This window comes from Ochotona princeps, chromosome 6, assembly GCF_030435755.1.
Source record: "Ochotona princeps isolate mOchPri1 chromosome 6, mOchPri1.hap1, whole genome shotgun sequence".
NCBI classification, from domain to species: Eukaryota; Metazoa; Chordata; class Mammalia; order Lagomorpha; family Ochotonidae; genus Ochotona; species Ochotona princeps.
The window spans coordinates 15,055,411-15,075,446 of NC_080837.1; the positions used below are offsets into that span (position 1 = coordinate 15,055,411).

Consider the following 20,036-nt stretch of genomic DNA (forward strand, 5'->3'; position numbering starts at 1 on the left):
TACAAAACACACAGGCAGGTGGCTTGGGAGTGGAGGGGTCTTCCTGTGTCCACAGATCATGCCATGCCAGGCACACATTTCAGCCCCCTCCAAGGAAGTGGAGTCTTGAGTTCCATGAGAAGATGGCAAGGTGCTCCTGCTGTGCCCTTGCCCCTGGTGGGGGGGGGAGGGGAAGGGAGCACTTGGGAGTGGCTGTCCAGCCTGGAAAGCTCAAGGCAAGCTCTCCTGGGACACAGGATCCAGCATGAGGAGACCCCCAACCTCACAGAAACATCAGAAGTCTTATCACAGTGGAGGCTCAGCGCCTGCCCAAAGTCCACACTTCCTTCACCTGGAGTTAAGTAAGACAGGACTTCCACAGGAAATCCCTGTTAATTTTTTTTCCTGGTATAAATCCATGCAAGAATGAGGGATACATCATTTCATTTAAAAACAAACAAACAAAAAACAGCAGCAAAGTAGAAGGTACCAACTGCAGGTGACAATTGTGTCTGCTGCATTCTGCAAAAGAAGAGGCTCTCTATTTTTTCCAGTTGAAATAATGGATGCTCGTGGAGAGGAGCCACCGGGAGCAGCACTTCCACAGCCTCACCATCAAGGCTGACGCTGAGAGGATCCTCTGCAGGGAGTTAGATGGCCAGAAAGGAACCTGCAGTCCCCGGTAGCGTGAAGCAACTCTAACAGCCCTTTGCCTTGGTCTGTGTTGGTCCAAGATGTTCCCCCTCACCTCCTGCTTCGGTGCGTTTGCTCTTGCAAATGTCAGCTTCCAGAAATGCAGACAGGTGCCTCCTCTATTGGGCCTGGAAACGCTTCTTGGGACAGCATTTGTTGGGACCTAGAAACCCCCATGGTTTCTTGTTTTATTTTTCTTAATATGAAACACATTTCAAAGGGCACACAATAAAGTGGGTCAAATCAATGCGATGGATTGCATGGACCAATGCAGCTGTGTGCATCAGGACACAGCACACACTCTGTTCCTGACGACGGCAGACACAGGGAAGGGCCGTCTCAACCCCCACATCGCCTGCTCCACACACTTGACGTCATTCACATCTCGTTGAGATTAATGCGATCGTAGAAACTATACATTGCATATGCACCAAGCCTCAGTAGATCCTTCCAGCTTTTCCAAGTGAAAAAGGACGCATGGAAGAGAATTTCTTCAGAGAGGAGGTGTCATTCCCCAACTTGGCCCACCATCGTGTGTGCGGTATTATTAAGCACACGACCCATCATCCTGAGAGCTGAGGGAGCTGGACAAGCCCCCTCTCCAATCTCAGATCAGCCCTGCTTAGGAGGAACAGGGTCTGCAGGATGGGGGTGCCCAGCTGGGAGAGCCCAGTTGATCTAGAGCACTGAGGAAGAGGCAGACAGCCTGCCCATGTCTCACACCACCTCCTCACCCCAAGGCTTTGCCCCCTTCCTAGCCACACTCTTCTGAGGAGCACTTCCTGCTGAACTGTGACATCCCACATCACTGTCATGAAGAAAAGAAGGTGGCAGGGGCTGGGCAGGTGGCAAAAAGCCACCTACATACTCAATGCCCCCCTCCCCTGCCCAAGCAGAAGCCAGCCTCATCCTTCAAGCCAGGCCGCAGGGCAGTGAGTTCAGTGGACACAATGGCACTTATTCATGAGCAGGTCACCTCAGCTCATCTCTATATTTCGGGAAACAGGCTGGTACCACCTGAAGACCAAAAAGTCCGTCCTTGACAACAATCGACGGATGGATCAGAGTTCTGATTTTTCTTGACCTCTGCACGGGCACTGTCCCGGCGCAACCCCTTCCCCTCCCCTTGCCCCAGCGTCTCTAGGACACACTGGAGCAGCGGATGCTGGGGGAGCCCATCTGGGTTAGGACCTTGTCCAGCCACTGCAGAGGCCCATTCAGGTGCAGCTCGATCCAGCAGGGAGTGCTGGTCACGGTCTGTCTCCTACAGGGAAACAGAAGGGAGGGGATGGAGGACTTCTGAGAGTGTCCGCAGGACACACACACATACACCAAGCATCCTTTACTGCTCTGGCAGTAAACGCTGGAGTGTAATCTCCTAAATTGGTGCCAGGCTGCCCCCACAGGCAGTGCTGACCAATAGCTGAAGCTACCAAGGCACAAGGCTTCTGACCAGCAAGAACTCCCCAGTAACCACACCCCACCCCCCATTCTCAGCCTTGGCTCAGAAGGAGGTGGGCCAGGTCCAGCAGTGGAGGTCTCTCTAAATAGGCATCTCAGGTGGACAACTGCAGCTCCAAGTCCAGCCCCGGGCCCTCCTCAGTGGTACACATCTATCTGATGGAGGGTTGTGCTCCCTATAACGCACTTGACAGAGTGCACCTGCCTCCCATTCCCAATGTGCTGATACAATCCCCACCCATGGCCTTATTTTGGAAAATGTTACAAGGACAGCAAACCATGGAACAATTACTGGGGAAAAAAAAAAAAAAGAGGCATGCCACACCACACGTTTCTTTTGCCCAAAGCACTCTGTGTAAATTCAGACTGGCGGGTGACGCAGCTTGCGGGCTGGCTCCCCGAGGCCCCGGCGAGCAAAGGCTATCTGCTGAGGCCTGAGCAGCTGATGCCAGCTGGAGCGGACAACAGCAGCGGGCTCTGGGCCCTGGCTTTGGCCTCCTCACACGGCCGACAGCTGAAACCCTAGCCTCCTTGGCCTAGGACACAGAAGGGCGGCAAGGCTGTTCTGGGAAGGGGCCGCACCCGCTCATTAGGCTGTTGTGCAGTGCTGCCAGGCGGCAGTGACGCGTGCTGGGCTGAGGGCATGGGGTGTGCTGGCCAGGCAGTCAATGGGGTGATGGATACAGTCCCCCTGGGGGAAGGTGTCCAGCACCGCCACCACCAAGGGGCCCCTACATGGCCACAGCGCTGGTCAGCCATAATACTGCACTAGGTCCAAGACCTGCCTGGATTGACTCACACTTCCCTGCCTGGCGACATGGCGCTGTGAGGGCCTGCCTGAAGGAGGGCACCAACCCCCCCTTTATGGTGAAACCATAGGGCAACAGTACATACAGGTGTGTCCCCTGGTTCTTCCCCACTGAGGGTCACCCTTAAACATCTCCCTCCCCTCCACATGCAAAAACACCAATTCTGATCTTGTCCTCTTGTGCCCCTCATGGTCCATGCCAGCTAGCCCTCTGGGTCTGGGCTGACCTCGGCAACTGTTAGAACACAGCCTCCAGTCCTCATGAGGTCTGCCTCTCGCCATGGCTGCTCGCAGTGTCACTTCATGCTGGACTTCAGAAAGACAAAGGAGACTACGGGGCAGACCTGAGAATGGCAGCTTAAATTCACTGAGGAGGTGGAGGAGGAGGGCTGGGGTGGGGGGAGGGTGAAATCTTCTAATGAGATTCTGTCTCTCCGTAAGTCACGCTCATCTGGATCTCATTATAAACGGTGGCCCTGAGCCAACACTGAAATGGGTTTGGCCTGGGTGCAGAGTGACTGCAAAACAAAATGGAGTCCAAACATCTGGAAAAATGAAAAAGAAGGGGCAAGGAACTCGCCTAGCGTTGGCTCCGGCCGACGCATGGGTACCAGAGCGTCTGCTGTGGGTGCTGGGAGCTGTGGGTGGGAAGATGGTGTACAGGCCTGCTGCATGGTAGACCCTTGTACATCGGGGTCCTCCCAGACTCTCTCCGCACAGTGATCTGGGAAAGTCGACCATGCCTGATCCCTGCCTGCACCATGTTGAAATCAGTATTTGGAATTTTTAATTAAAACAAAACAAACAAAAATCAGAGCTGGCACTGTGGCATAGAGGGTGACATTGCCATCTGCAGTGCCAGCATCCCATATGGGCGCCAGTTTGAGTCCTGACTGCTCCATCTCTGATCCAGTTCCCTGTTGATGGGAAAGCAGCAGAGACGGACCCAGGCTTTGGACCCCTGTGCCCACATGGGAGACCCAGAGGAAATTTTGGGCTCCTGTCTTTCAACTGACTCAGCTCTCACCATCGTGGCCATTTGTGGAATAAGCTTGTGAATGTTAAGTTCTCTCTCTCTGGCTCTTCCTCTCTCTGTAACTCTTCCAAACAAATATCTGTTTAATTATTTCTTTTCTAAGCAGGTAAACATTGTACTTTACAATGACCCAGATATCCTCCTTGCTTCCCTGGTTTTCAGTTCTAACTTCCTGCTTCTTGAGGCCCCCAGAGTTCCTAAGTGGGGTTTGGAGCCCCACATTGGGAGGAAGGGGGACCAGGCAGTGAAGGCTCCATGCCTGAAGGAAGGGCATCTTCTCATCACCATCCCAGAGCAAGAGGCCAAGAGGGTGCCATCCAGTGGATGGTAGGACTTCAGGCAAGTCCCCCTCTGTCCCAAGGCCTTAGTCCCCTCATCTGTACATTGGGCATGATGCTGGTCAGGGACACCTGTGCTCCAGCATCTGAGCAATAGCAGGTGCAAAGGGGATGCCTTAGTCCTTTCCACCTGCCAGGCTACAGTGCTCTGGCATGAGGAATTTGCACACACACACGCCCCGCTCTGCCCCCCTACACACACGTCACTGACCTGTACTCGGCTCCCCAGCCCTTGACAAAACTCATGCGAATGGTGCACATACGGGTCAGCTGGTAGACAGCCTCGAAGCCCTGGTTGACCGACTGAGCCAGGAGGGCGGCAAACTCCTGGTTGTTGAAAATCTTCAGGTTGCACCCTGCCAGCAAAGACAAAAGCCATCCCTATGGGTCCGCCCCCATGGCTCCAGTGGCACCCTGTCAATGGTCACAACAACTCAGCACGACATGAGGGGCAGACCCCAGGGAGCTGCCACACCCTCCCTGGGGAGACACAGCCCAGATGAAGCTGCAGTCGCTCAAGCTATGGGCAGGCCAAAGAGGAAGCAGCCAGGTGCAGAGATGGGCCTCACTCTGACACAGGGCTGTGTGTGGTGCTGCTGACCAGCAGGCAGTGCCTATAAAATGAATGATCTGGGGGCTCAGGAGAGGGTTGGAGCATCTTCCAGGCTGTGAGAGAGGGTCGGGCAGTGGGGAGGGCTCTGGGCCAGGTGGGGATGATGCTCATGACAATACCAAGGTGTGCGTGTGTAACCCTACAGACAGCAACACTGGAGACAGGCCCAAAGTCAAGTTCAAAAGAAACCTCTCTTTGCTTCACACTGATGGAGTGCCAAGAATGTCTCAAGCAGGAAAACGAAGACAAAAGCTCATGCCAGGAATAACCACAAGGTGAAGTGAGGTGACGCTCCAGAGGCTACTGCTGGGCCCTCGATCTTGCTGGGTGGGCCCCCCCTGCCCACCCTTGGCTCCACCCTCACCCCCTCCCCATCTCCTCCATAGAATACAGAGAGAATACAGAGCTGTGTGCTAACGAGACATTGCCAAGGCCAACTGGGCCATCATGGAAAGATGGGGGTGGGAGCTGGGGAGGTGGCGGGCAGAGTGCCAAGGATGCAGCCAAACCTCCTGCCCCTTGCCTCCAGGGCCTCACAGGGTCGGGATGGGAGGCTGGCCGCCCACACAGCAGAAGCAGACCTGGTCGGGCATCCTTGGGCAGGATGCCTTAGCCTCTGAACCTTCTTCCTCAAAGGACACCTCCTGCTCCTAGAGCCAAACTGACCGGAAGGGATGGAATGAGGTCAAGGATGTACACCTGGCTCACTGGTATTGCAGCCACCAAATGCTTGCTTCTACATCCTCAGCATCACCCAGTCTGTCAGCCACCAGGCCCCACCTGTTGCCTAAGTGGGCAGGAGAGGGTACACAGCACACGCACTCTACAGGGCTCCAGCTCGGCTTGTCTGCCTGGGTTTTCTCAGGAATGCAACCTCTGCTGTAGTCAACTGTCCACACCACCCTCGTGCACAATCTGGTGTACCTCCTTGGGGCAGTGGGTACAGGTGGGCTACAGCAGCCCTGCCTGCCTAGCAGCTCCCCTAGAATAAAATGACAACATCCTCATGTCCTCCCAGGAGCCTCCCGGAGGCTTGGACATGTCCCTGACTGTCACAGACACGGTCTCTCCAGCACAGGTAAGCCTCTCTCCAGAGTCCTCCCTCTGCCAGGCTCCCTGTGGCCTACCACCTGCCCATCCTCCAAGGCCTGAATGCTGCCTCTTCCTACAGGAAGCTTTCCATGATCAACCCTGATTGTGACATAGGCTCTCTCCCTAGGGTGTGCTGCTTGCCTGATGCATGGCACCCTTCCGTTGTATGAAACTCTTTCATTTCTTTGCCCTATGCACCCCACAGGTGCACGGGGACATTGGCAGGGACCCATTCCCACCCCCCAGCCTTCCAGCACCTGACATAATGCCCCTATACGCTGTGTGTGTAATGAATGCAGGAGGGGAGGAAGGCCTACTTCCTAAGCACCTGTATCACTAGGGTGTGGGGCAGGGGCTGCCAGGGTAAAGGCAGAGGCACAAGGTATGGCATCCATGCTCTGGAGGTTTGAGAAGGCACAGGAAGATGACAGTCGGGCACACACAGCTGCCCAGGCTGGCATGCCACCTCAGCCCAGGTTGGCATGCCACCTCAGCAGGAAAGGCCAGAAAGGTGGTATCTCTCTCTCTCTCTCTCTCTCTCTCTCTCATCTCCCAAGAGGGGTTTGGGTTGGGGGGCTTACCTGGTGGGATCTTGCAGACAGTAGCCGGGTGCCAGCCATAGCGCTGGTTACAGTTGGGAGACTGGACGAAGATGGCGCTGTCACTCAGGCACTCGGCGAAGACCTCCCCACCAATGTAGTAGAGCCGCACACCCCGCCCTGGGAAGAGGTGGGTTAGGCTGGCCAGGATGCCCTCCCTGGCTGCCCGGGGCCCTGCAGTCAGCGTCCCCTGCCAGAAGGACCCAGAGCCCAAGCCTGGGGAATCCATGCAGAGGAAAGGAAAGCAGCAGGCATGCTGGGTTCCCAAAGATGAAAGAGGCAATCACCACATAGGAGATCCCAGGCTGAGCCTTGGCCACTGAGTGCCCACTGACTGCCCACTGGCCTGCCCCCGACCTCCAAATCCAAATTCTTCGCCTGTGACCATGAGCCACACAGTAAACACAAGGGTAGCATCTGCCACTGTGGACACAGTGACAGCTGCTGCACCACCATCTTCTGGTCCCTGCCTGTTTGCAGGTGCAGCCTCGCACCACTGCTAACCCCAGGCTCCTCCTTGCAAGGGGCACACTGCATCCTTCTCCCTTCCGTGCCCTCACCTAAAACGTTGCACAGGTCACCTCAGCTGCTCTCCCTCCAACTCTGCACAGCACTCCAGGTGGACAGAGTACAGTGAAGGTGGCTCCACCACCCAATCACCTCTGCCAACCTCTGTGCAGCCAGGCACCCCAGCCCCTTCTCCCAGAACCTGGGGGCTCAGAGTTCATGGTCCACCTGGGAATTCTTATCCAGGGTCAGTATCTTATCTGAAGAGGGAGAAACAGGAAATGGTAGGGGCCAGTGGGCGTTGGGGGAGGGGCCACGGAGCTGTGCACCCCCTCTCTTCCCTAGAGACCTTTGGTGAGGATTCAAGGTGTCAAAGAAGCAGGCAGAGAATTTGTAGGCAGCCCTGAACCCCTCAGCCACCCCTTTGGGAGCCCAGAACAGGGTGGAAGACAGTCACTTGTGCCTTCTTCATGGCTCCTCCACATTCTCATGGTGTAAGACTGTGAGTCAGAAAAAATCAGCAACAGCCTGATGTGTGGCTCAGTGTGTAAGCAAAACAAACAAGCTCATACATCTGCACCTGCCTTCAGCCTGTGCTCTGGGCATGACTGGGCAGCCCGGAGGAGTAGCAGTGGTCTTTAGGTGGGGACCAGTCACATCTCTCTGCCTTATCCTTCTAGAAGAATCATCACTGAGATGAGCAAGAATGACAAGCTACTGACTAAAGCCAGCAGTCTCTGTACTGGAAAGGCACACAGGAAGAATGTCCTCCGCTGCCTTTCCCAGGGACATACCTTTCTGTCCCCTTAAACATGTGGCTTCCAAACTTGCAAAGAAACTCTCTGGGTTTGAGTGAGAACCACCAAGCAACCTGGGCTTTTCCCTTCTAACTCCTACACTGAGCCACGGAGCATGTCAAAGGGCTGGGCAGGGCCCAGTGGGGTCCGCGCCCCGATTCCTGGCCAGAGGTGGAGGTGAGAGTCGGCGGGGGTTGTAAGAGGGATGCAGCAACAACTGGTAGGTACCAATGTGCCTCCGTGTGAGCTCCACCGCCGCATTCCGGTTCACATTGGACAGCAGCCCCAGGCAGAAACGCTCTGAGTTGGAAGGGTCAGTGAAACCATCCACGGTCATGGAGGGCTGCGAGGCGTGGAACGTCTCCCCGACACGCTGGTTCAGCTCGTAGTAGGAGATGGAGCACCAGAAGGCTGGCTCGCAGTAGGTGACGGGCTGCAGGTCTGTAGGTGCAGGGCACAAGGCAGCAAGTGGGTCAGGGATCACTCAGGGCCTTGCGCACCCTTGGTGCTATTCCCCAACTGCCTCCCTCCCTCTTAGAGGGTCTTGGAACTCTCCATGTCTTTCAGGCACACACACCTGTCGATCCAGCAAATGGCACAAGAGACACTTTCTGAGAAGCACACCCCAGTAGCCATGCCCCTATGGGCGGGCTGCATCAGGTTCATTTCACACGTGAAGGTCACTGGACTAAACTGCCCTGGACTTAACATAGCTAAAGGCAGTCCTCAAAGGGAGACTGGGCCAAAGCTGCGGAGGCCCGGGCACCAAGTGGCACTGGGGCAAACCACAGGGACAAACCTCGGGAGCTTCTGCTACACAGGGGACCGAGCCACCTGCACTGTCCCCACCAGGCCCCCCAAAGGAACCACACTCATCCCAAAGGGCTTTCTGTTTTTAGGCTCTGCATGACCCTGGGCAATCTTTTATGAACTTACAGAGCAGTAGTGTCAGGCATGTCATATGTCAAGCATGTCAGGTGTCACTCATGCCACGTGTCAAGCACGTGGTTCCAAGTAATGCATAGCATCTGCAGACCACGTGGGACGCTGTGTGTCTTGTCACAGGAACTAGTTTCTAAAGTCACCCAGAAGCCAACCACGGGGCAAGGAGGACAAAAAGTCACCCACAAGCAACACAGACTGTCACTTTGTATTCCCAATGAGGGCCCCCTCAAAGTCTCATGTATGCAGTAGGCAGCGTGGGCAACAATTAAAATCACCCTGCTTATAGGAATTCAAGAACCTCCTGGTGCTTTTTCAACCTCCATCCTATGAGGAGGAAAGCTTCCTCACACCCTTTTCCAGAATGGAACATGGAGGAAAAACAGGAGACCTAAGCTGTCGAGTGTAGGAGGGAGAATTCGGGGGGAGGTGAAGGGCAAGGAGTAGCTGTGGGCGGAGATGGGGCTGAGCCACAGCATGCAGCCTGCCCGGCTGCGCTGCATGCTTCAACATTCCAGTGAGATAAGCTCTACTCTAAACAATGTGGTTGCTAGAATGTGAACTATGCTGCTTTGGAAACGTCCAAAAAGAAAAAGAAAGAAACGCAACTACAGTGCAAGCATTCAAAGTAGCCAAGCCATGCATCAGTGCTGTGGGGCCCCCACTGTCCAGACAGATGCAGACTCTTGCGATCCTTGCTGTGTGACATGGGGACAGGTTCTCCTGACCCTGACCTCGGTTTCCTGATCTGCATAAAGACAGACTGCAGTGGACAAGAAGGATGCTGATGTTGATCACACAGGTTCCTAAGGCAGGCATGGCACAGCCTCATGAGGCAGCTTTGGCTGCTCTGGGTTGGCCCTGGCTTACTTAACAACATATAGAATAGAAGAGCATCCCCGGTCCCCCAACTCCTCCTCCAAAAAAAGAAATCCTGTATAACACTCCCTGGGTTTGGTGCAGCCAATCAAGAGAGCACTAGCTCCAAGGAGCACTGCCACATTTTGTCCACTGAAATGACAGGCCATCCATCCTGTGACACATATGGGAACCACACCCTGCAGTCAGCCAGATTGGTCAGGCGGGCTTCAGGGAAACTCAGAATCCAAGAAGGATGTGATTTCTGGTCTAGAAGACCCTCACAGGCAGAGATGAGTCCACTTGTACATCTACACACACCCCTGCAGAACACACACTCAGGGCTCTGTAGCAGGAAGCACTGTGCCCAGAAACAGGAGAGGGGTGACCTTGGGCTGGCAGTAAGGTGTGAAGTGGCTGTTTTAGAGATTTGGACAAGCTGTCCCGGGCTCCGGGGAGGCAGGACTGGGCCAGAGAGGTGGTCTCTGCCACACACTTCTGTTCTCTGCAAACGGCCCAACAGCAGCCAGGCCTTCCCCTACCTTTCTCTTCTATATCATGGGTGGTCAACCACCTCCAATGGTATTTAAAAAAAAAATACTATGGCCTCATTTTTTTTTTCTCACAGCACGAGGACTTACCCACACCATGGCTAGTACAAAAGAAAGCAAATTTCAGGAATCTGAAAAGGCTGTGAAAATGGGATACACAAACGTTTCAACTACTAAAAGAGCTCTCAAGTCAGTTCGGAGATTCCTAGCAGAAAGGGCAAAAATGGACAAACGACAGGTCATGAGGTATACCAGTCCCAGAAGGGAAGCAAAGCTTGTCCTGGCACTCAATCTAGTACGTGTGCTGTCGAAGCGAGCACCTGGCATTCAATCTGAAAGGAAATTACTCCTGGGGGGGAACCCCTCCCCCACACCCATCAATCATGGACTCACTCAAACAGGCCTGGGTTGTAAGAGGTTACCAAGAAACACAAAGGTTATTTAATAGAAAGCTGCTTCTTGCAAAAAAAAAAAAAAAAAAAAATCCTTTGCAAAGGTTCTTCCACGGCAGGGGGATGTTGTGTAGAGGAGGCTGGGTGACACCTCCCCCATTCGAGAGCAGTTGGGCTTCTCCCGGCCCAGGACCCTGCACCTGGGGCGGCTGGCAGACAAGGGCAGACGTCCAAGCCTTCCGATCTAACAACCCCACTCCTGGCCAGACTCCCGAGTCTCTGCTAATCCCTCCTCTCCAGGCGGAGGTGTTAAGAGTGGCAGGGACCTCCAGCTCCAGCCATCCTGGGTCCCCCTGCCCTCCTACCAGTGTGTTGTCGGCCAGATTTCTCCTGTGACACGGGGCACTTAATTCACGACTGGCCCCATGCCAACCTAACGCCTTGGCTGGCTTGGGTTTGGAGCCCTGATCTCAGCTGGCAAGGATTTTCTGTTTTGTTTAAGGAAAAGAAAACAGAATAAAACCCAGAAGGCACCTCTTGGATGAAGGGATGCCTACTTAAAGACATGTGAGAGATCCAAATGCAGTACAGGAAAAGGCGGGGGATACAAGAGGGAGAAATTGACTTAGCTGCCATAAATCCAAGAAGTGGGGAATGAATGCAGGCATCCGAAACACAGAAGCGGCAGGGCTTAAGGTGAAAATAGACATGATGGCTCTGTCTGGGTCGTACCATACACCTGCTGAAAGCAGTTCTAACCTAATGCAACAGCTCCCATGCTCCCCTCCCCATGGTCCTTCCTGGTTCCCCTCTGACTGGACCGTTCCCTCTGTCCCCCCTCCAACCCTGTCTGCATGGACACAGCCATTAAGGCCCAGCTGGCATAGCTGTCAAACATTCCCTCAGCACCCTCCCCAAAACTCCCCACCATGCAGAATTAATAGCCTCTTGCATTCCAGTCACCCTTGCAGTTGAGCCTCCCACCCGACAGGTTCATTCTCGGCTGGCATTGCAAGGCAGCCGCGTCCCCAGCTCATGGGCCCTGATTTCAACCCCTGCCTTGGAGGATGATAGCAACAAACCTAACTGACACAGAAAGAACCCCATGTTCTCCCCTGCCTGCAACCGGCAAGTGTGGCAAAGTTTCAAGTGAAATGACAGCTAACTTCTGGCAATGCTGTGGCCTGTCTATGATGTTATCAGCTTGGGAGGTCCGGAGGCAGAGGTGGCCTGAGCAAAAGCGCTGTGTGCAGCAGCCCAAAGACTCACACCAGGGCCTGAGACCTGTACCTTCCCACCTCCCCACGCTCCGACTGCGCCAGCCCCCAGGCTCAGGGAGAGAGGCAGGCATGTTCTGTCCCAGGCATCCTGGAGAACCATCAGCTCCTTCCATCCCCATTGTCCTGGGGAACTTCCCAGCACCAGCACCTCCTGGTCCTCAGTCACCACGCCTCCCTGCACGGCTCACTGGGAAGCAGGGAACAACTTACTCTCAGGCGGGGTGGGCTCACTACCTCGTTCCTCTTCTCTACCTGCCTCCTCCTTCCTGTCACTCACTCCACTAGGACTTAATTGCTTTGGAAATTCCCGGTGACTCACCCCAGCGCAGTGATGTGCAACAACAGGACCAGCACCTGCTCCTGGCATACCCAGGAGGCCTGCAAAACAAAGGCCTCCAGCCTCTCGAAGCCAGTCCTGAGGCTGGGATACCCACCTGAGTGCCCGAGGACTCCCCCAAGACATCTGCCCCCAACCATAGTGCTTCATGGTGGCAGCAGACGTGAATGGCACCAGACCTGAGCCTGTGTCCCTACTCAGGGGAGGAAACGCAAGAGGAAACCAGCTTCCTTAGGCTTTGGTATAACAGTTTCATCACCACTTCTTTAAAAAAAAAAAAAGTTCCTCTTGCTTTTCCGAGGAAGAGCTCACTGCAGGCCTGAGTCCTCTGCATCCTCTGGCTGGCCACACAGGGCACAAAGACTGCCCTGCTAGGGGCCTCCACCTCTCCGCCCTTTTGATCTGCGCTTCAGCAGGTCACTGGCCACCCTCCAACTGCTGGTGTCAAACTCAAGGCCTCTTCCTAACCTTGCTTTGTGTCTCTGCAGAGCCTGCTCCCTGCTGCCCCCTGGCTGCAGCAGCCCCATCAGCCCCCTGCCCCAGTCTGCCCCTTTCCAAGAAGCAGGGCCAAGGAGTCTGTGGGTCCCTCGGAGCATCACCCAGCAAGCACTGCAGGACCGACTTTTTAAACTCAGCTGCAAACCCCTTCTCTGCTGACTTGCTGATCACGGCAGCTCCCCACCCTGTCATCAGCCCAGTCCAGCGCCTGGGTGTCCCCACGAGGCATCACATGGTCCCAGGTAAAGATGAGCACCCCTCCTGTGGGTCCAGACCAACTCTGCCCACCGTGTCTCTGAGGCACTCATGCCAGCCTCTGTCATCACAGCAACAGCTGCTGGACTGGGTTTGTTTTTGTTTTGCCTCCAGTAATTTCTCCCGGGATTTAGTGTCCACCCAGCGGCTAGATTAATCTTTACGAAGCTGTCGTCAAACAAATCTCTGCTTAACACTCCAGCAACTGGATTCTGTAGGCAAGAGGGGCTGGCAGAGCACAGCATGGGGGTACTCACTCTGTACCCTCCTCTCCCCCACCCCGCAGCCCTCTCTGTCTCCCCCTTGGCACTTTGGACAACAAGCACATGACAAGCTGCCCTTCCACCTGCAGTGTCTGCTTGCTCCCCAGCCTCCCAGGAGCCCACCTGTCACCTCAGCCTTGCCAGTTCACCTGGCATATTGCAGCCCAGGCAGACCCCTTCAGCTATCCCACCAAGCTGTGACTGCTGTGGGCATCCCTTCCCCACCTTGTGGCATCAGGACACTTCACAAAGAGCACTGAATGAGTGGCTGCAGCTGGCCAGCCTGCCCCAGCTCCCTCTGCGTCTACTTCCTGATGTAGAGTCATTTATGGCCCAGCCTGTGATGACTCCTCCCATCCCAGTCTGGCTACAGGGAGCAGGCAGGAAGGAGCTGGGGAATGAAAGAGTGAGGAGCACATGGGCCAGCAGGCAGGGGGGTCTGTCCCCACCACCACCACCACTCAGGGGCCACCAGCTGACATCTGTCCCCAGTTAGACCTCAATCTTTGTCCCTTGGGAGCTTTTCTCAGAGGGAGGGAGCCAAGGGCAAGTTGGAAATGACCCAGCCAGGCAGGGTCGCATGTCAGGGGAGCATGGATCCACAGGCGGCCTGAACCCCTAGCCAGCTCATTCTCTGCCGACGGGCAGTGCGCCATCAGCAACACGTGAGCAGCTCAGCCCACTCCTTGGCTGGCTAACCTGAAAACTGGGAAATTGCAACACTTCAGCCTCATTAGCACTGTCAAAGAGGATGGGTCCACCACTCACAGGCCCTCTGGAGAACAGTAAACAAGTCCTGCAGGATTGCTTGCCGGGGTGGTCACCATCATCTGGGCCCTCCTCCAAGCTGTTCCTCCCTACCCCTACCTCCTGGGACCCCTGTCATGAGATCTGAAAGTAGGTGTTGAGCAGGTGAGGGGCCCTCAGTCCCCCTCCACCCTGACTCGCTGGCTGACTGGGCTGCGATTCATGCCTTCCTGGCAGAGGTGAGACGCAACCAGGGCTGGGTGGCGCCCACCGCCCACCATGCTGAGCCAGGAAAAGGAAATGACCAAGGAATTCCCAAGCTTGAGGAAGGGGCAGGAGGAGAGGGAAATGCATCAGCAGGGTACCCTGCCCCAGTATGCCAGTCACTGCCCACTGTCAGCGTCACTAGGATGACTTCCTGGCTAAAGTCACTGCCACCAAGCCAGTTTGCACCCTCCATGGGGTCTAAGGCAGAAGCTTGCTCCCCAGCCCCCCAAAAAAGAATCCTTCCACCCCTGCCTAGCTCAGAATGTAAATCTCAACCAGTCAAACCCCAAAGCCAAGAGATCCTAGTCAAGTTCGTGATTTCCTCAAGCCTTAACACGGTGCCTGGCCTTCAGTGATTGTTTTGAGCAACTCAGTCCTTTCCTATCTGGCATCTGACCTTGCCTCTGCAAGACCCAACACAAGACAGGGCCCTCAAGGTCACAGCTCACACTGCCCCAGTGCCAGCTGCTTCCAAAGGGATCCCGGACACCTCCCAATATCCCAAATGCTGGGGTTCTTTCTGTATCTGACACTTACTAATCAAGGTTGGCAATAAGGCGGGGGAGTAGGGGGAGAGGACAAAAACCAGTCTAATCCACTTTGCTTCCCCATCCACTCCAGCTTTTCCTAAGCCACGAAAGGTAGCCCCAGCCGTAATGTCTAAAGCGGGAGCAAAGTCACATCTAAAACCACCAAAGCAGAATTCTGTTGAGTACAGTTCTCTGGATGTGTGTTTGGTGTTCGGGTCATGAAGATACCACTTGGGTATGTCTGAATCCCATATACAGGAGGGCATGATATTGAGTCCCGGCCCTACCTCTGATCCCAGCTGCCTGCTAATGTGCACCTGGCTGGGAGAGTGAGGCAGCAGATGAGGGCTCAAGTACTCAGGTCCTGGCCACTCTATATGGGAGATCCAGATGTAACGCCAGGCTCTTGGCTTGAGCCTGACCCAGCCCCAGCTATTGGGGACATCTGGGGAATGAATCAGGGGATGAAGGTTTCTCTATCTGGCTCTGGCTCTTGGGCTTTCAAATAAAAAAAATAAAGCAAAAATCCTTTTCCATGGCACTGACGCTATGATTGGCACAGTAGGTTAATCTTCAGCTTTTTGTTTTTGTTTTTAAGATTTATTTATTTTTATTACAAAGTCAGATATACAGAGAGGAGAGACAGAGAGGAAGATCTTCCGTCTGATGATTCAATCCCCAAGTGAGCGCAACGGCCGGTGCTGTGCTGATTCGAAGCCGGGTGCAGGGTCCCAAATCTTTGGGCTGTCCTCGACTACTTTCCCAGACCACAAGCAGGGAGCTGGATGGGAAGTGGAGCTGCTGGGATTAGAACCGGCGCCCATATGGGATTCCAGCACATTCAAGACGAGGACTTTAGCTGCTAGGCCACGCCGCCGGGCCCTAATCTTCAGCTTTTGCCGTCAGCATCTCAGATGGGTGCTGGTTCTAGTCCTGGTTGCTCCACTTCCCATCCAGCTCCCTGCTTCCAGCCTGGAAAAGCAGTGGAGGATGATTCAAGTCCTTGGGCCACTGCACCCGTGTGGGAGACCTGGAAGCAACTCCTGGTTCCTGCATCAGCTGAGCTCTGGCCTTTGTGGACACTTGGGGAGTGAACCAGCAGATGCAAGATCTCTCTGTTTCTCCTTCTCTCTATGTAACTCTGCCTTTCAAAAAAAAAATCTTAACAAAATGATTTTTTTCTTCCATAAAGAACAAAACTGGTATTTTCTTTTATTGTAGCCTTTCTGCAGGCTCCACCCCACAGGCACAAGACAGTCCATGAAGGGACTCCTCGCCCATGCAGGGAGAAATAAAGGAGACCTTTGGTGTTAGAGAAGGAAATCCTGGACACAGCCACCCAGAGCCCTGTTCCCTAGCACTGCTGTAGCTGCCTTGGTGCAGCTGCTCTAAAACACCACGTGATAATGTAAAACAATCAAGGAGACACCGCAACGTGGAGGCTCATCAACCAAACAGTGTAAGGTGAAACCAGGGCGAGCAATGCAGCCCTGCCCTGTCGTTTCTGTGGAGTGGTGTGGTGAAGCCCCGAGACCCAGCAAAGACAGCCGTGCTGGGATGCCGGGCATATTTGCTCATTTGCAAAACCCCTCCTATGAGTGTACTAATGTCTGAGTGAAAGTCACAGAATTGCAAGCTGAACACAGGGAATTCAAGGAAGTGCCCAGGCAACAAGTCTGCATGAATCAGGTTCTGCAAGCAGTGTAGCTGCCCCTGGCCACTCTATCCACACCCCCATGTGCTGAGTTGACCACAGCCCCTGCTCCGGCACAGCCCGAAGCTGGGGGACTTTACTCCTGTCTCCCCACTATCCAGGGGAAACACAAGCCTGGCCCCTGCTGCTTCTCTGGCCCCCACTGGCTGCTCTCAGGTTTCTCCATGCTAGTGTGACCACAGGGTCACTGTAACCACATTCCTAAGGGACTGAGCTGGCTGGCCTGGGCTGGGCTAGGCCAGGCTGGGGGACACTCCTTCAGAGTCCCCTTCCCCACACTGGCCACCAGCCAGAGCCACAGCTCCAGGGGGATTCTAGCCAGCTATGCTGACCAGGACATACTCACCCAAGTTATTGTGCGCTGGGGACATCGGATTCGGGGACAGGTTTGGAGAACCTATGAGGCAAGACACGGTTATGAGACTTTGTCAGGGATTCTCGGCCTTGAGAGCCAGCTGGCCAGATGCTTTCCACTCAAGCAGTATAGCCTCCAGTGGGTACTGGGTACAGCGTATCAGACAGCCTAGGTTTGAGTCCCAGGTCAGCTCCTAATTCTGGTTTCCTACTAATGTACATCCTGGGAGGCAGCCAAGGATGGCTCAAGCACTTGGGGTCCTGCTGCACATAGGGAGACTTGGATGGGTTCCTGGCTCCTGGCTTTGGCCTGGACCAGCCCTGGCTGTTGCAGATCCAGGTCACCCTGGGCCTCACATCCTTGGCCATGGAAGGAGCAGGTCTTGCGCATGACCTCAGATGATCTCAGATATTTTCCAGGACTGGAGGACACAAGATGGGCTACCTGCTGCTGGGTTTTCACCTAGACGAGACCACCCATTTTCTGTAGCTTACACACCTACCCTGTGGACCACACTCCAAGGCAGAGGAGGGTTCAGGGAGCCCATTTGCCCCAGTTGCCCAAAAGACAGGAGGGGAGGTGGGGAGAGAGGTTAGACGGAAAAGGGCAAGACACGGGAGGGGGGAGGGAAAAAAAAGAGAACAGAGAGGGCACAACCTGGTGTCCCCGTTGGTCTACGTCCTCTGCGATAGCAGCAGAGGTGAGGAGGGCAGAGAGAAGCTGAAGGAGGAATAAGACCACTGGGCGAGAGAGGCTGTTTGGCTGGCCCCCTTCCCATGCAGGCATCTGGGGTTTCGCAAGTCTGCAGTGGCCACATGGGCCAAGAGGGTGTGCTGAGCCCTGAGGGCTGCACATCAGTGGTGAAGTCCACCAGGCATATTCTGGGACTACAAGCCACTTTCCCTCTTCTTCCAGTGTCGCCACACCTAGCCCGGGCTGCAGCAAGCGCAGTATGTAGTGGCAGTGTGTACAGGGCTTACCCGATGCCACCACGATCAGAGTGCCCCATCTGTTGGGCAGCCCCCACCACCGTCCCCAGTTATGCACAACACAGCTCACAGCTAGGGTTCAGCCCAAAAAGCTGCTAGTCTGCAGCCAATTTGGTCCCACAGCAAATGATATGCGGCAGAGGGAAGCTTTGGGCCAGTTCTTCCCGATAGCAGCTGCGGGTCATGGTGATATTTGGGGGGCAGCAACAGAAGGCCTCCACCGGCCACCAAAAAAAAATCCCCTAAAGCAGTTATTCCCTTCAGGTTCTCCGTGCCTTTCACCTGAACTGACTCAGGAATGGCATCTACCTGCCCGGACAGCCCCAGGGACGTCCCACCAGCTCCACCCCACAGCCCTTCTAGTGGCCCATCTGCTGGGAGGTGGGTCACACTGGAAGCCCAGCAGGATGGGCACTCTTCTCCCTCATCCTTCTCTGGATAGGGGAGCCTCCAGCTACACAGAGTGCCCAGCCTGGAGCAAGCCCCAAGGAGCTCCACGGGCCCGCACAATGCCCCCACGCCCCTGTGGTTGGGCTAACGCCATCATCCATCTTCTTTTATTTTGTGAAGAGTTATTTATTTTTATTGAAAGGCAGATATACAGAGAGGAGGAGAGACAGAGAGGAAGATCTTTCGTCTGATGGCTCACCCCCCAAGTGGCGGCAATGGCTGGAACTGAGCCAATCCGAAGCCAGGAGGCTGGAGCCTCCTCCGGGTCTCCCACGCAGCTGCAGGGTCCTGAGGCTTTGGGCCGTCCTCAATTGCTTTCCCAGGCCACAAGCAGGGAACTAGATGGGAAGCAGGGCTGCCAGGATTAAAACCAGTGCCCATATGGGATCCCGGAGCACCCAAGGTGAGGACTCTAGCTGCTAGACCATTGTGCCGGGCCCTTTCATCACCCACCTTATAGGCCTGGCACCTAACACATAAGATGGCTGTGCAAATACTGGATAGAGAGACAGGAGGTGGGCTGGCAGGTGATGCAAAGGAGAGAGAGAAGGAGAGAGGGAGGAAGGGAGGCACAGGGTCCCCAGCTGAGAAGGGCAGCACAGTGGGGCATGCCTCACCTGCGTCCATGCTGTGGTTCATCTGGTGGTCACTGGTCTCTCCATCTTCACTCAGGTAGCCAGGGGGCGGGGTCTCTGGCAATCAGAAGGCAGGGGGTCATCCAAAGGCCTCCTTCAGCATGTGCAGCTCGTGTTCACACCACTACACCAGCATGGAACGCCGATGGGTGAAGGGACAATTGGGTCTTGCACCCAAGGTAGGAGTCCTGGCTTTCCTCACACCCAGAGACTGCGGCTGCCTACCTGGGTTGTAGCCGCCTCTGTCCACAGAATCCCAGGCCGGGCTAACTTCTCCCATCTTTTGGAAATCACTGTGAAACCCCACCTCCTCCAACAGAGGCCTCTACCTCTCTTTTCGGGGGCAAACCACGGGGGTGGCTGGAATGTGCTGACTCTCAGGGGTACAGCACAGCTTTCAAGGGAGGCTGACTCTGACTAGGGGCATTTGCTTCTCCGAACACATGCCCACCCCCAGACCCTCACCTAGAGCTGCCCCTACCCCTATGTTTTACTACTTGATTTACTCTCTAGCCACAGAGGATCTGAAAAGGCTTGGAAGGGGGTTTTTCCTCCCCAACCCCAATGTGCTGACCCAAGCACACAGGCCTGGAGCTAGCTTTGGCACACCCCACTGAAAATCACATCCCAGTTGCAACACTCTGAAAGGAAGGCAGCAGGGACCATAACCCCAACCAGCCAATGTTCAGCAGCCACTGGCCCACAGATGCTGCCAGCACGATTCACATACTTTGCTTGGGAAATAATACCATCTAACAATAAACCGTGCTTGGGACAGGGAAGCCAGGTCCCACACACATACAGAAAACTCACAGTGGGCCTCAACTCCCTCCCAGACTGGGGAGCCCTCCAGATAGAAGCTAGGGTTACTCACAGGGCTGCATTCCACAGTATTAGTTGCCTGGCTGGTCCACTCACCTACCCACCCAAGTACCAGCCCCACTGGCCCGTGAGGGTGGAGAGTGCAACACAGCATTGCTATTTCTGCTTCCAAAACAAATGACAGCACCAAGCCTGGGTGGAAGGGTCACGCTGCTGCCCCGGGCCAAG

General features: G+C 55.0%; 1 protein-coding gene across 1 annotated transcript in view; it reads right to left on the minus strand.

Annotated features, from left to right (window-relative positions):
* Positions 1-643: 643 nt before the first annotated feature.
* SMAD3 (SMAD family member 3) overlaps positions 644-20,036 on the minus strand; it is a 107,986-nt gene continuing 88,593 nt past the window's right edge. Inside the window, exons 4-9 of the mRNA XM_004577958.2 lie at positions 18,969-19,043; positions 16,904-16,954; positions 8,152-8,364; positions 6,602-6,739; positions 4,527-4,671; positions 644-1,936 (exon numbers count right to left, since the gene is read on the minus strand). Of these exons, the coding sequence (XP_004578015.1) occupies positions 1,813-1,936; positions 4,527-4,671; positions 6,602-6,739; positions 8,152-8,364; positions 16,904-16,954; positions 18,969-19,043 (746 nt within the window). The 3' untranslated portion in view covers positions 644-1,812. The remainder of the gene's footprint in view (positions 1,937-4,526; positions 4,672-6,601; positions 6,740-8,151; positions 8,365-16,903; positions 16,955-18,968; positions 19,044-20,036) is intronic.